This window comes from Pteropus vampyrus, unplaced genomic scaffold (genome assembly GCF_000151845.1).
Source record: "Pteropus vampyrus isolate Shadow unplaced genomic scaffold, Pvam_2.0 Scaffold144, whole genome shotgun sequence".
NCBI lineage: Eukaryota > Metazoa > Chordata > Mammalia > Chiroptera > Pteropodidae > Pteropus > Pteropus vampyrus.
The window spans coordinates 279,190-294,132 of record NW_011888925.1 but is presented as its reverse complement, the minus strand read 5'-3'; the positions used below and the strand labels follow the sequence as shown (position 1 = coordinate 294,132).

Genomic DNA, 14,943 nt, shown 5'->3' with positions numbered 1-14,943 from the left:
TATCTGGCCCTTCAGGGAAAAAGTTTGGCTAAAGTGTCTCTGAATAACAAGTTTCATAGAACAACTTTCTGGTGAGGTAGACTGACAATTAACAGCCCTTCCCTGTATCCATGCCTTTTTCCAACTTTGTAGTGCTTTCTAACCTGACTCTGGGTACAGTCACGTGACCTGCTTCGACCAATGGCAGTCAAAGAGACAGGTAGAGGCTTGAAATGGGATGAAGCACTGGGGCTTGTTCTCTGGCTCCTTGGCCACTCATGTGAACAGATACAGGCTAGTTAGTCATGGATGGGTCATGTGAACCAGAGCTGAGCTGCCTAGTCATTCCAGCTGAAGTCAGCCTAGGTTAGGCAAGAACCAAGGATCCCAAGATCATCACAGCTGCCTGGCTGACCCACAGCTGACTATGGACACATGAGCAAGCCCAGCAGAAATCACCTGAACCCAGCCAGACCACCGGAACCCCAAGGCTTAAGAGTCACGTAACTGTTTATTGTTAAATGCTACTGAAGTCTGGCAAGTGTATTCTGGCAATAGAAAACTGATAATATGGGCACATGAATTTAAATCATTTCTTTTGCCAAAACAGGGCAGTTCAGGGCTCTGACAGGGGGATGGAGTCTGTATAAAGCACAGATGTCTGGAACTCCAGGGGTCAGGCAGGGGTGTCAGATTACATCTTGAATTTCTGCAAAAATATCTTGTACTCATAATGGGACCCAATGAATATCTGTATTTGCTCTGTGGCCCAATCTGCCTACTATGTCAAGGAGATGCTAAGGCTAGGCCTTGGCATGCCTCTTAACTATGAAGAGAGCTAGCTAGACAGATAGACTCCACCATTTATGGAAAAAGACTTCAATTTATTTCCTATTTATAAAATGAAAAAAAGTGCTTCGAGTATAAAATCTAAATGTCCAAGGTGTGATCAGTCAAGAGTACAGAAATGTCCCTGTGTATCGTTTAGTCACCCGCTTTGCAAGTGGGTGCTGGGAACATCTCCTGTACAGGCTAAGTGTGAGCTCCCTAAGAATAAAGCCACAGAGCTCCTGTGAGGGAGATGGGACAGAAAGGAAAGGGGATAGAACCAAAGCAGGAGGCCAAGAAGGAATTATTTATGTCTTGGAGTCTGTACTGGGCAACACTTTAATTTGCAAGAGAGAACATCTTCCTTTTTGACTGCTGAATGAAACTGGCCTGAGCCTTTCCAAGGAAAGTCAAGTTGCTTCCTGTGCAGAGGGCCCATCACCCCCTCTGCAGAGCCGCAAATGTAGCTTTTATCAAGCAGGAAAGGCATCCATCAGTGTGACAAGAAGTGGTCACCTTCGGACTTGCATGAACTCCTTGCGCAGCCACAAAGAGTCCTGGTAGAAGCGAGGATCGCCCAGTCTCACAGCTGTCCGTTTGTAGAAGTAACAGTATAACACTGCCGCTGTAGATAACAAGCAGAAAAGAAGCCTCAGGGATGCTCCCTAGTATTCGGTTCAGGTAAGAACATACCCTAAGGAGGCGGAGGGACCCTGCCTCATGATTTCCCAGTGACTCCTGACAAGAGCAGAACACAGTAATCTCTCCTGTTCTTGGTGTGGCTATTCCGCCCATCCCGTGCCAGCTGTGATGGGCAGGCAAGCCAGGATCAAGGCTCTCACTGCCAGAGCCATAGGAGGGACCAAAGTGAGACCTGATGTTGGTCTGGTCCTTACCTAGCCTCTGGAATACAAATAGTGTTTGAAGTCCATCTGTCCAAACAAAGCGGTTAGAGTCTTTCCAGCGTAAGTTCTGAAGGAGACATGAATAGATGGGAAAGGTTAATGGCCAGATAAGGCTCCGACATATCCAACTTGGTTAGCTGCATAGATGCCACTCGGTTCAAAATAGACAAATCTCATCGTCTTTCTTTCCATAGCCTCAAGTTGTGTTTCTTAAAGGTGCCTCAAGATCACTTTTTTGCTGCAATGGGAATGTCCTTTTAACCTTGGGGGATGAAGTTTGAACTAAGCTATTTATTCCATTTCACTCCATAGCCTTGGCCAAGGAGAAATGATACACATAATCACAGTTCAGTGTGGTCATTGTCTTGCCTTGAAAATCTCAGGCTCAGCTCCTGACAGATAAAGGCTCAGGGTTTAATCAGATTAAGAGCTTTGTGGTAAAAAGCCAGGACCTATTTTGGCTCCCGGAACCGGAGCGGAGACAATCCTCTTTAGAAAGTACCTACAGACTTCAGCACTGCTCTGCTGCTTTCCTGGGAGCTCTGCTTCTCTCTAGGGAATCATAAGGGTAACCCAATAGAAGGTTCGGTTTGAAAAGGTGACTTTAGTACAGAAATGACTAGAGAACCGAGGTTTCAACGTGTTCTATCAAAACGAATACTTGAGAAACACATGAGATGCCCAGAGATGAAAGAATTTGTGAAGCAAAAGGAATCTGGAACCATGAAAACTGGATCTGCTCTGAGGCTTACCTCAGAACCAAACGGAGGCATCTTGAACTTGGTTCTCCTAGTGACGTGATGGGTCGCAGCAAAGGGCATGAAGCACTAAAGGGCAAGCAGCACTTGTGCTTGGTTATTTCCCATGGGACACTGATGCCTAAGAATACCCCGTATCAACACCCACCTTCCCAAACAGCTAATGATGAAACCGATTCAACTTCCTGTTTTAGCCCTGGCAGGCCTGTTTGTGGCAGAGGTGAACTGAATGTCCAGAAATGTCCCTCGACTCTTGGATAAGGCTGTTCTTCAACACATAAGGTTGGGCAAAGCACCTCGTGAACCCCTCATGTACCTAGCTTCAGGGCAGACGACATCCGTTTCACTTTTTTTTTTCTTCTCAAGGATTCCATGAAATGTAAAAGAATGATGCTGGATTCCCAGAGAAGATATTCCTTACCCTTTAAGGATTCAGAAATTCAGAGCTCCGCTCTTACCATGACCCAGACATGAAGGGAGATGCTGAGGGCGAAGTACATAGCTGTCAGGATGATGGTCCCTTTGAACTTGTGGAATAGGAGGTTGACCAGACCAGCCTGGAAGACGAAGGTGTTGAAGAACATGAGGAAAATGATGATGATGTTGAAGAGGACAGCAATATCCTGGATGCTGCAGACACAGAAAACACAGTAGAGCCAAATGGAGGCCTGTGTTAGAACCCAAGAGCTGGCCTCAAGTCCTAAGGGACACTATGAGGTCTGTCCTTCCCTGTGATTTAGCCCTCTGAAACCCCCACAGAGGTAGCATGGGCTTTGGGGCCCCAAATGACATGAAGTGAAAACTACACACTGGCCCCATCAGTTGAGTTGCAGTCCACAGACAACAAACCTCCTAGACACTTGTGAAGAGAAGCTAATTTCCTCCTTATGTCCAGAAAATTCCAGCCCTGTCTGCAGCATAACCTGGTCCTATCGGACATTTTCATCTAGCAAGACAGCAATGCACTTTCCCTCATCTTTGCATGGCTGGTACTTTAGTGCCATCCAAGTCTCAGTTCAACTGTCCCCTTTTCAGAAAGACTTTTCTTTAGCCCTACTACCTAAAGTAGCTCTCCCCTCCCCACCCCAGCTACTTTATATCCATTTTATGACATTTTACTATTTGAAATTATTATTATTATTTTTTTAAATGTGCTCATTATCCCTCCACTAGGATGGAAACCCCATGAGAACAGGAACTCTCCAGATTCACCACTGCAGCCGGAACTGTCTGGCAGGCCAATGAATACTTGTTAAAGGAAAACCATGTCTAAGGCTGTGGCTTTCTGTTTGGAATGTGCCTCACGAAGTCTATACATCATTATGAAGGAAAAATGCCAACAGCTTTCATCTTATGGGATTCGTATATATGATTAATGTGATTATCCTTTTAACCTGTCACTTTGTAATCCTCTTTCATGGCAATGTAAGACAATATTTCTAAAATGATTGGGTCAGGAGTCTGACCCTCATCTTCTATGTGAACTGCTCCCTGTATCCCAAACTCTTGTCTGAAGTATGCAAAAATAGGACCTGGGTCATGACTATGTACCAGCGAGTACCCAGGACAACATGAAATTTTTTCTCCCTGATAATTCTATTAATAACTTTTAAATGCTAAATCACAATTGTCAGGGCCTTCGAACTGCTTGGTTTAGCTGTCCAGTCCCACCCACTGAACTCACATGAAGAGCACCAGCTGAATGACAGGAGCCATTCGGAGTAGCTCTGAAAAGGAATTGACAAAGAGGTCATAGGACAGCAGCAGGAACTGCAGGGAGAGCACCAGGCTATAGTTACTGGTCTGAAGCATCTTCCTTCTGCTCTCTGGGGAGCCCAAGGGCACATTCCACAGTTCCCCAGAAAACAGCTCCCCAGCACTGAGGGAGAAGTGTCTAGTCTCGCAGAATCAGAGCTGTTTCCCTTCCTCTAAGACCAGGGTCTGTTGAGGAGAAAAAAAAAAAAAGTGGTTAGAAATTCATTAATATAATAAATATTTACTGAGGACCTATTATGTGCCAGGCACTGTTCTAGGTGCTTGGGATATATCAGTGAACTACATAAACAACAAAAAACCCCAACTAGTCACTCCTAGGGACACTTACCCTCAAACCTGTCTCCACACCTAAATTTTCTAAACACAGAACTCTACTTTTGAGTCTAAAGGAATCTGAGAGTACTATAAAGAATGACTATCTGGTCATATAATAATTCTAACACTAATTGCAGTTATAGTGATCACTTACCATGAGCCAGGGACTATTCTAAGCACTAACATTATTTAAATCTCACAATAACCCCATGAGGTAGAAGATACACTATTACTTTCCCCACTTTACAGATGGGACAATTGGAAATCCAGAGAAGTGAAATAATTTGTCCAAGGTCACATCGCTAGTAAGTGGCAGAACTAGGATTCAGATCCAGGCATTCTGGGTCCAGAGTCTGTGCTCTTAACTACTGCGCAAAGCTGCCTCTTACATAACTGACAGGCTGATATGTAACACAAAAATGTTGGCACAGGAGAAGTGGGAAGTGGTACAGGCAGGGAAAGCTGAGAGGAAATTGTGCTCTCTTGCAAAACTCTATGTTTAAGATTACAGTAGCAATACAGTGGCTCCAGGTAAGAGAAGCTGGGCCCTAATTTTCATATATTATGAGACTCTGAAGTTACTCTGGGGGCGTCCTGTGACCCCTCCCAGCTGGATTAAATTTATAAACAAATTTCGAAATGCTTCGAAGTATTAGAGATTGAGATTAAATTAACATCTGTAAAATGTTTTACAATTTACAAACTCTATATTTATTACTTCTTTTTATCTGTACACCCATCTTGATTAGCAGCTGTCATTATGCATATAATCCCCATTTTACACAGAGGCTCTGAGAGGTTAATAAACCTTGCCCACCTCATCTGGTGTCAAAGTCCCACCTTGGTGGATGTGTGAACGTGGTTTCTCAGCCCTTTCTTCATTCAACAATATTGATAGCACCTACGTACCAGGATCATGATAAACTTGTCAACCTAGATAATTTCCTCTAATCCTCGCCAACTATTCTGCAAGGTGGGAAAGAATGATCCCTATTCTACAGGGAAGGGCACAGGGTCAGAGTTCAAGTCATTCTTCCAGGTCGCAGTTGAGAAGAGCCAGGATTCACAACTAGGTGACATCCAAGCTCGAACTCCTAACCACTACCTCAGCCACCAGAGGGCTGTTGTGAGGATCCGTTATATAGAACTGCCCACAGCCACCTCTATGGGAAGAACGAGCATCTTCCTCGAGTTTAGGGCAGCAGTGATTCGCAAGGCAAAGAAAGTCTTCAGTTTGTCCACCGCTACCTGCCGCATTCCCTTTGTCCCCAGGGCAGTTTTCCTCGACCCTTCCCAATCCACTTTAAAATGGAGCTGCCTTGGCAGGAAACCGAAACCAAAACAATAACAACAAAAATTCCGACTTCTAGACACATTACCTACTCCTCATCAAGCACTCTCACCTCAAAGCCCCATCGTCGGTTGTCATGGGGACATCATCTGGTTTCCGGAAACCAGTTTTAAATTCCGGAAGTAGACGACGGAGGCGGGCTCCCCGTCTGCGCCGCGTTACCAGCCTGTCATCGGCTTTTTCTCCCGGCTCTACGGCCAGTCCAGCTGCCACGTTTGGGTCTCGCTTTCTTGGGCTCGCTCCTCCCCGGGCCCTCCCAGCCGATGACCAAGGCCAGCCCCTGGTGAAAAGCTTCTCATCGGCCCAAACATATCCGCTTCCACGGGATGGGGGACGAGGGGCAAGGTAGACCCACGACGGCGTTGCTGACCCCTGGAATCCCAGGCTTGGGGAAAAAACGCCCGCGGAGGAAGTGGTGTTGTGCTCAGCTGCTTAGCGCGCTGGGAGCCGGCGCCCCAGCGGCTCCGGACTTCATTTCCCAGGAGACCGCGCGCGCGCGACCGGAAGTGTAGCGAGCCTATAAAAGGTGGAGGCGGCCCCGTCAGTTCTTTCTAGGGCGACGGCGTCAGGTGGGTTCGGGCATTCCCGAGAGTCCTTGATTCCACTCCCTAGGAGCCTCGGTTGCGGCGGCGGGCGCCGGGAAGGGAGAGGCGGGTCTCGGAGACCCCAAACTTCATTGCGTCCCACTGTGGTTCGGGGATGAGAATGAGCCCAGGCTGGGAGTTCAGTTACCTGGGTTCAGTACTGGCTTTGCTGCTACCTCGCTTCGCACTGTCGCGACCCTTTGCCCGGCCTCAGTTCTCTTTTAGGGAGTGAACAACGTTCTCCGTGCCCTTCCTTCTACTGGTGGTGGTCGTAAAGGCACGAAAGCTTTTCAGAAGCAGCAGTCAGCAGGCGGAGCCCCTCGTCTTAATTTTCACTCAAGGTTAGCCGGGACCTCCTTGGCCTCAGCAGAGACAGGGATCGGTCCCGGCGTTCCTGGAACGGTTCTCTGAATACCTGAGGCAGGCCAGGGCATAGTCCGAAGGGCGGGCCCGTAATCACGCTGGGAGCCTTGGTACCGGAATCACGTCGGTACCAAGGAATTTTAGACCTCACTCCTAAATCCTGACTTGGAAATGAGTCCTCGGAGCTGAGGGGCTATGCGAGCGTAAACTTGGATTCCTGTACCAGCTTTGCTACACACCTTGGCCAAGTCACATTCCTTCTTTGAGCCTCAGTTTTTTTCATCTGTAAAATAAGAGTAGGACTTGAGTCCTAAGTCTCAGGATTCCTAAAACTTGAACTATTCATCTGGGACAGGAGAGCAACAAAATGACTTTCGGTTCCTTTATTTGTAGTCTACAATATTAAAGTAGTACGAGTTTGAAATAGAGCCTTTTCCTAAGTCTGAGGGCCGAATGGGAAATACAGCCATACCTCCCGTTTTTACATCTTGCTTTATTGCGCTTCACAGCTGTTGTGTTATTTTACAAAGGAACGCAAGACTCTCCACCAGCAAAAAGATCACGACTGGCTTTATTGCGATATTCACTTTACTGGGGTGTTCTGGAACCAGACCCACGATGCCTCTGAGATATGCCTGTACCCACTTCCTACTCCAGGGCCTGATCTGTTTCTGTGCAGCCTGGGAGAATCCTTTCTGCCAAGGGATTCCAGAGCGTGGACTCGTTAGATGGGGGTGGACCAACTGTGACCCACAGACCAAATCTGGCTCGCCTGAATGGTTTTTACATTTTTAAACACCTGAAAAAAATGAAAAGGGAAACTTTTTGTGACATGTGAAATGACATGAAACTAAAGTTTCAGTGTCCATAAATAAAGTTTTTTTTGGCACACAGCTATATTAATTTGTGAAGGTGTTGTCTATGACTGCTCTTGTACTACATTAGCAGAGTTGGTGACATGGTTGCGACAGAGACCACATGGCCTGCAAAACCTAAAATATTTAGCATTCTGGCCCTTCACAGAAGAGTTTGTTGTCTTAGAATGGGGCTCCACAAAGCAAGGGCAGACTAGGGGACCACACTGTGGTGAGTACATCCTGAAATCAGCACAACCTGCTCTCGAGTAAATGAGAGCTTATTTTTAGCATTTGCATTGCAATTTTCACTGGACTCTTCCTTTTTTCTCTGCTTTTGTTCTCTGTTTCAGGCAGAGGAAGGGCTCATCTGTATACTGTGAGCAGTATAGCACTGCAGCCCTCTGACAGGGAAGTCCCCATTGTCTATTCCAAGCTTGTCCCAGGGCAGGACCTCTTCCAGGGATGTGTATACAGTCTTTTTTGGATTATATTTACTTTTACTTTTTCCTTTGATGGAAGGAAGAGATCCTTCATGCTGACAGTTCTTCCCGGGGGTGACTGAACATTTGGTGACCTGAAGCTTCCTCTGCTTCTGCACGAACTAAGGGGGCAGCTCTGAGGCTGGGCAGCAAATCTCTGAGCTTGATAGTTGATTCACAAAGCTTCTAGGAAGCCGGTGGCATGATTTTCTCCTTCCAGTCTCATGGAAGCTTGTTTTTACCCCCAGACCTCAGCTCTTCCTTTCTCAGAGATTATTGCCAACTCGGATCACCTCATGAGAGCTCTGTCTGTTTCTGGTTAGGTGGACATCTGGCGTGGAGAGAGCTGGCATGGCATGGAATCAGGGCCACTGGGCAGGCACGGGGGCCATATTCTTCAGGTTTTTGTTAGTTGGGATGAAATGCTGTGACAATACTAAGAAATGTGTAATACTTTACTCCTGCAATGTTCTTACATACATTTTCTCACTTGACCTTCTGATGACCTGTGGTCAAGGAAAAAACATGAGCCATGAGGCCAAACAGATAAGGGTTTAACACTCCCTGCCCACTTACTGAGTTCTGATTCTAGCCACTTAATCTTTCTGAGCCTTATTTTCCTCATCTGTCAGATGGGGTTGATAACCCCTCACAGGGTTGTCAAGAGGAGAAAATGGGATCATGTGTGTAATGTTTCAGTGTGCTGTCTGCTCATAGCTGCCTTTCAGTAAATTATATTCTTATTGTCATTCCTTTATTCCAGATGAGAAGACTAAGTCCTACAAATGTTAAATGATCTGCTCAACCTCACTTCATAAGAATTAGAGCCCAGGCTGCCACCCTATCAGTCTGCCACTAGGATTAAAGGTAAGGAATCAAGTGTTTTATCTCCTCGGGAGTTCTCGGCCATTAGGGGCCTCCTCCTTGTTAACTGGTTCAGATTGAGGGACCTCAACTGCAGGAAGCCACAGCATCATCTTCTTGGTATGAGTCCATGGGATGGTGAGACTCCTCGAGAACTGGACCCATGCTTCCTGCACATTTGCTGAAAGCAGGGACAGTCTGTGACTTTGTGCGCTTGTCCGCTAATCCTCGTGCCCACCTGTCAGGCGTTTGAGAGGAGCTGCTCAGGGGCCTGTGCATTCTCCATGCCTGAAACCAGAGTCAGTGTCTGTGTTCATCAAGTGCATGTGGAAATCTCAATAGCAGGTCCTTGAATAATGTTGTTTTGTTCACTGATAAGCTTAAGGAATTTAAGTCTTGTATATATCAATTAGCCTGTGGTGAAATTGGTTTTATTATACATCATTTCACCACAGTTCCAAAACCTGTCGACGATGTTAAGTGAGGACCTACTCTAAACTCTTGCTTTCTAGACCATGAGTTCTTACTTCCTTTTTTCTCCTTTGGACTTTCCGCAGAGGAAGAGAAAGCAGAAGTCTGGGGACAGCTGTGGGCCATTGCCCAATTCAAGGTACAGAGGGTGGGGACTCTGGAGTGAAGGCCTGACCTCACCTCCCCAATGGGAGGATTAGCCCCACAGAGTTCATCATCTGGGGGAGAACTTTTCTGTAGAAGTGGGAGCCCATAGGACTTCCTGGCTGGTCTGGTAGTAGTGTGTTTGCTCCTTGCCGGCTGTGATTTTTGCCTCCTGATGTTAGAACCGAGGGCATTCGTGGGAGCTTGCCTGGATTTCAATTCCTGTCCCTTTTCTGTGGGGAGGCAATTCTGATCCTGTGAGGGGAGACTAATCCCAGAGTTCTGGGGCCGGAACCATGGTATCAGCCACGGCAGATGAGGCACCTCTCCAGGGCCAGCCCCAGGCCTGACTGGCTTCTGTGTGCACTGCCAGCTGCTGAGCGGGGCCTCAGTCACTGTCCTTAACCAGATATCAGGCCCACCCAGCTGTCAAGGCCTCATAGGGCAGTGCCCAGGCTGATAGTTGGGGAACTGAAGCAAAAAGTGTCCACCCTTCAGACCAAAAGCAAGGTCTCTAGCTGGCGTGTGGAGCACATTCGAGCCAGCAGGAATGTGTGATTTCTCCTTCTTCTAGGAGTGCCTGATCAGAATGGCTGTGGCATGGTTTTATGTGTCTGTCCTGGCACTGTCGTCCTTGGGCATGATATGCATCCTCTTTACCACCTATTGGATGTGGAGCTGGCACGGCGGCTTTGCATGGAATGGCACCAAGCTCACGTTTAACTATCACCCAGTGCTCATGGTTGCTGGCATGGTGGTGTTCTACAGTGCTGGTGAGTATGAGGTCAGCAGGGGAGATGTTCCTCGGCCCAGGCCTGAGCGGGGCAGAGCACTCCCTCTCTAGGGCTGGCTTTTGTACTGTTGGTTCAGGGCTATAGAGGTTGGGTGGGTTGGTCTGTCTCCGGGCCCGGGTGTCATTTGGGGGCATCTGAGAAAGGCAACTTCATGAATATACTAGGGCAGGGGTTGGCACACTTTTTCTGTGAAGGATCAGGTAGTAAATAGTTCAGGCTTTGCAGGTCGTATGATCTGTATTGCAACTATTCCGCTCTGCTATTGTCTTGTGAGAATAGCCATAGACAAAATGAAAACACACGCCTGGCTGTGTTCCAATAAAACTTTATTCACAGAAATAGGTGGTTGGCTGGATTCGGCCTGTGTGCTGTAATTTGCCGACCCTGCTCTAAGGAGCAGGAGGTTGAAGCCTCTCGTGGCATAGTAGGTCTTCACGTAAGGGATCTGCTTACTCCTGCCAGACCCATCTTAGTCCCATGCATTCAGAGCTGAGCTTTGGGACCCAAGAGAGCCTCATTTTCCCCACTTGTAACATGGAAATAAACGATGGTGACATTAATGATAGCAGTCTACCCTGTGTACTTAAGATACCTCATCCCATTTTGTTCTTACAAGAAGCTTATGAGGTGGGCTCTATTGTTATCCCTGCTCTACAGATGAGGAAACAGATTTAGAAAGAAGATGCCAAATAGCTAGGAGATAAAGCCAGGATTTGGACCTAGGTTATCTAGCTGTATATCCTGTGTTCTTGATAACTCATCTCAGTTGTGATAATACAGGGAGATGAAATAATGAATGTGACATTGTTTTGTAACCTGCAGAACTGCATGCAAGCTACCTTTATTATTGTAATGATCCAAGGGCAGGTCCAAGAAACTCGCTCCTCCCTTTTTATCACTGTCCCTTCCCTCTTCCCTTCACGACCGACTGTTGTAGGGACAAGAGACGCTGAGGAGTCGATACCAATGTTCTAGCATTTCTTCCTTTCCTTCGTTGGGAGGCTATGTGGGACCACGTCAGGGTAATTCCCCTAATGTGTGGTGAGCACGAGGGGAACAGGCCAAGCCGAGACTGCTCTCTCCTGCAGCGTCGCTGGTGTACCGTCTGCCCCAGTCGTGGATGGGATCCAAGCTGCCCTGGAAAATCGCCCACGCAGCCCTGCACCTGGTGGCTTTCATTCTGACCGTGCTGGGGCTCGTGGCTGTCTTTAAATATCACAACAAGGCAAAAATCGCCAACCTCTACTCCCTGCACAGCTGGTTGGGCATCACCACCGTCTTCCTCTTCACCTGCCAGGTGGGTGCTTTCCACCCTCCTTTGGGTTCCCACTGCTGGATGGCAGCCATGGGTTCTGGTTAGGGCTTCGCTTGTATCAGCACAAAATATTCCCTCTGCTCATTGCCTGGAGATGGCCTTGCAGGGCACGTCCTGTAGAACGGGCCATTTAAAAGGCCGTGGGAGATTGGCAGTTCCCATACTCACCCTGTTCCTGCTGTTACCCATCACACGGCCCACCTGTCATCCCAGAGTGCTCTGAGCTAACCTTGTCACAGCACGTACCACGTTGATGCTAAATCATCTTTTTCACCTTCCCTACTCCCAACTTTCTGTGAACCAGAAGCAATTCTAGAAGTCGTGTTCGTATTCTGATGTCAGTGCTGTACAAGGGAGATTTATGAGCCGGTCCTGGAAGGAAATAGACAAACAAGAATGGCTGGGTTTGCGGGAGAATGGGGTTGTAGCTACGCATTTTGTGAAATGCGTTGTTTGTGTAGCGGGAGCAGACAGACCACATTCAGGAAGCTCAGTGTGGTGCTCGGGAAGTGGCTGGTGGGCCAAGGTTCCCTGACCCGTAGGAGCTGCTTGCGGGGTGGGATGACCTTTGGTCACCCACAGTATGGTCAGGTACTTTCTCCCTGTGTCCACAGTGGTCCCTGGGCTTTGCCACCTTCCTGCTGCCCTGGGCGTCCATGCAGCTGCGCAGCCTCCTTAAACCCGTCCACGTCTTCTTTGGAGCCTCCATCTTCTCTCTGGCCATTGCGTCTGTCATTTCTGGCATTAATGAGAAGCTTTTCTTCAGTTTGTGAGTGGGGTGGGGCCCCAACTCTAAGGTGGAGGAGAAAGAATAGGGTCCTCAGAAGATGCACCTTATGATCATGAGACCCAACCAAGGGAGGGGGGCCTTTGGGGTTGGGCTCGTTCCTGATCTGGAAGGTCTTTCTTTACGTTGAGATTGGTAAACAGTCAGCAGGTGTTTATCCATAGTAGGTGCTAAGTCAATTATCGAATTGACTTAGCACCTACTATGTGTCAAACTATTCTAAGAACCTTAAATTTAATCCTCTAATCGCCCGACAACATCGATACTGTTGTCATTGCCACTTAAAAATGAGTTCCAAGGCACAGAGTTCCTTCGTAGTTGAAAAGCATTTTGCAAATATTTGTTGTGGCAGGGACTTAGAAATATGTCAACATTCCAGGTCACGGGTGGTCCTGGGGAGCATTCTCACCCTCTGTTAGTAGCACCGATTCTCCCACTGGGCAGAAACAGGTAGAAAAGCCTCTCAAGAGCCTGCATCGTTTCATCATCTTCAGGAAAAATGCCACCAAGCCATACTCCAGCCTGCCTGGTGAGGCAGTCTTCGCCAACACCACTGGGATGCTGGTGGTGATCTTCGGGCTGCTGGTGCTCTATATCCTTCAGGCTTCGTCTTGGAAACGCCCGGAGGCGGGGATCACGACTGAAAGACAGGTATGGAGTCCAGGTCTCCCATGGCAGGTTGTTGGGGTAGGCCTGGGTCTAGACAAGGGTCACCCAGGAAAGGCGTGAGCCTGACCGGGAAGACCAACCCAGTAACATGGTGGGAAACCAAGTAACTGGAAGGTGAGGTTAGGTTCGCCGGTGGGAGCTCCGAAGTCAGGCCAGCACGTCCCAGCCATCGTAGCAGATGTAGCTGCTCTGGCTCAGGGGCTTCCAGGGGCCTGGCCCGTCCCCTGTGAGAGGATGGCGGTTACTCCCCCAAATTCCTGTGGTTTCACGAGGGAAAGCGAGGCCTTATTTTCCCCAAGGAAGGACTTGAGCATGATGAGGGCTGTCATAATTTTTACTCTTCCAGCTTTGGGGCTGGTTTGGTGGGATGGGAGCTTATCTAGCAGGTGCTTGGCGACCAGTTGAGTGCTTGGAGCAGATTTTGCTTGTTCTTGGCCATGCAGGCACCTGAAAAATGGGGTGAGCTGGAGGGCGCATCAGGCTGAGGAGCTTTGGGGCTTCCCTGAAGGATGCGGTGGCCTGGGCGAAGACTGCCCTGCAGGTTGGCGTTCTGTGTGAATAGCTCAGACCTGGTGTGACTCCTGCAGGTCAGGGGCCACTTTGATGTTATGTCCTTAACCCCTGTGCCTCTGCCTTTTTTTCCAGTCCCTGTTGCATGAGAGAGAGTGAAGCGGGAAGGGGCCCCAGGAGCAGCCGGTGGTGTGGTCTGGATTCCCCGCAGGAGCTCTGATCTACCTGGGGTGCCCGTCTGGTTTCCGCAAGACTCATCTGGGCTCCGGGCCCAAACCTGTCCTTCCCTCTGTGTTGGGCCTGCTGTCTCCAATGTACTGCTCACCGCTTTTCTTGGTGGCTTTGGTGTCTGCACCCCTTCTTGGCATTGGCCTCCGAGTGCCCCATTTGCACAGGCCCCACTTGCCGCGGCTGCTTGCAGCGCTCCTGATGTCTGTCCGAAGTCAAGCAGATTTCCCCTTTAGACCCCTCAGGACGTGGTGGGAAATCCCGACAGCCCAGATAAGCTGGGGCTCAAGTGCAGTCTAACGTGAAAGTGCGGGAGGTGATGTTCACAAAGGCGTTTCGTTTAGGGAGTGCCACGGGGCAGGCTTCATCTGCTGTGATCTCCGTCGGGCCCACCCGGCTGTGAGGCTGGACTGGGACGTCGCGAGGTGATGGAAGGAGAGGGGAGAATGGTTGCAGAGCAGCCTCTGCAGAGGAGCTGAGGCGCTGACGGCTCTTTGCTGCTGATTCATGTTGCTGCATTGTGTGCCTGCGTCCACTGTGACCGTGTGGCTTCACCTCTTCTAGCTGCTACTACAGCTGGTGCCTGGATCCCGGGCTGTCCCTGTGACTTACACACCTGTCAATGTCAGGCAGCCGTATGAACCCTGGTAACCTATTCTCCCAAGTACAGACAACCTGCCCCCGACTGTCCCAACAGGGGAGTAGCAGGGCGCCTCAGACTTTACTTTCCCTCACTAGCGTAGGGTGTCCCTGCTTGTCCTGGGCAGGTTAAACCTTGCTCTCTTGACAGGGTCCTAGCCCCACTGATTTTCACACTCCAGCCCACCATGAGACGTGCCGAAGTTGTGTATTGTGCCCAGCAGAGCTTAGGGTCATGGCCATCTTCAGAGGTGTTCCTTGCTGAGCATCAGAGTGCCTCACCTGCCCCCAGAACAGCTGCTTGCCTGGCCAGACCCAGGCTCATGC

The 14,943-nt window shown here is 48.8% G+C and overlaps 2 protein-coding genes across 8 annotated transcripts; one reads left to right on the top strand and one right to left on the bottom strand.

The window, feature by feature from the left end:
* Positions 1-471: 471 nt before the first annotated feature.
* Positions 472-6,156, bottom strand: TMEM138 (transmembrane protein 138). 2 transcript variants are annotated; one of them, XM_011368595.2, is made up of 5 exons: positions 5,965-6,156; positions 4,155-4,411; positions 2,929-3,100; positions 1,704-1,779; positions 472-1,432 (listed from the first exon to the last, which is right to left on the bottom strand). In XM_011368595.2, exons 2-5 carry the CDS (start codon positions 4,280-4,282, stop codon positions 1,320-1,322), a joined length of 489 nt encoding a protein of 162 aa, XP_011366897.1. In that variant the 5' UTR covers positions 4,283-4,411; positions 5,965-6,156; the 3' UTR covers positions 472-1,319. The 2 variants fall into 2 exon arrangements, with proteins under 2 accessions (XP_011366897.1, XP_011366898.1); XM_011368596.2 differs by having other exon boundaries at positions 5,941-6,071.
* Positions 6,157-6,322: 166 nt separating this feature from the next.
* Positions 6,323-14,301, top strand: LOC105297778 (cytochrome b ascorbate-dependent protein 3). 6 transcript variants are annotated; one of them, XM_023535808.1, is made up of 9 exons: positions 6,350-6,481; positions 7,517-7,945; positions 8,959-9,062; positions 9,617-9,669; positions 10,249-10,447; positions 11,557-11,765; positions 12,398-12,552; positions 13,065-13,221; positions 13,885-14,301. In XM_023535808.1, exons 5-9 carry the CDS (start codon positions 10,264-10,266, stop codon positions 13,906-13,908), a joined length of 729 nt encoding a protein of 242 aa, XP_023391576.1. In that variant the 5' UTR covers positions 6,350-6,481; positions 7,517-7,945; positions 8,959-9,062; positions 9,617-9,669; positions 10,249-10,263; the 3' UTR covers positions 13,909-14,301. The 6 variants fall into 6 exon arrangements, with proteins under 6 accessions (XP_011366900.1, XP_023391578.1, XP_023391579.1 ...); XM_023535807.1 differs by lacking the exon at positions 6,350-6,481 and adding an exon at positions 6,519-6,837 and having other exon boundaries at positions 7,369-7,945; XM_011368598.2 differs by lacking the exon at positions 7,517-7,945 and having other exon boundaries at positions 6,323-6,481.
* Positions 14,302-14,943: the final 642 nt, after the last annotated feature.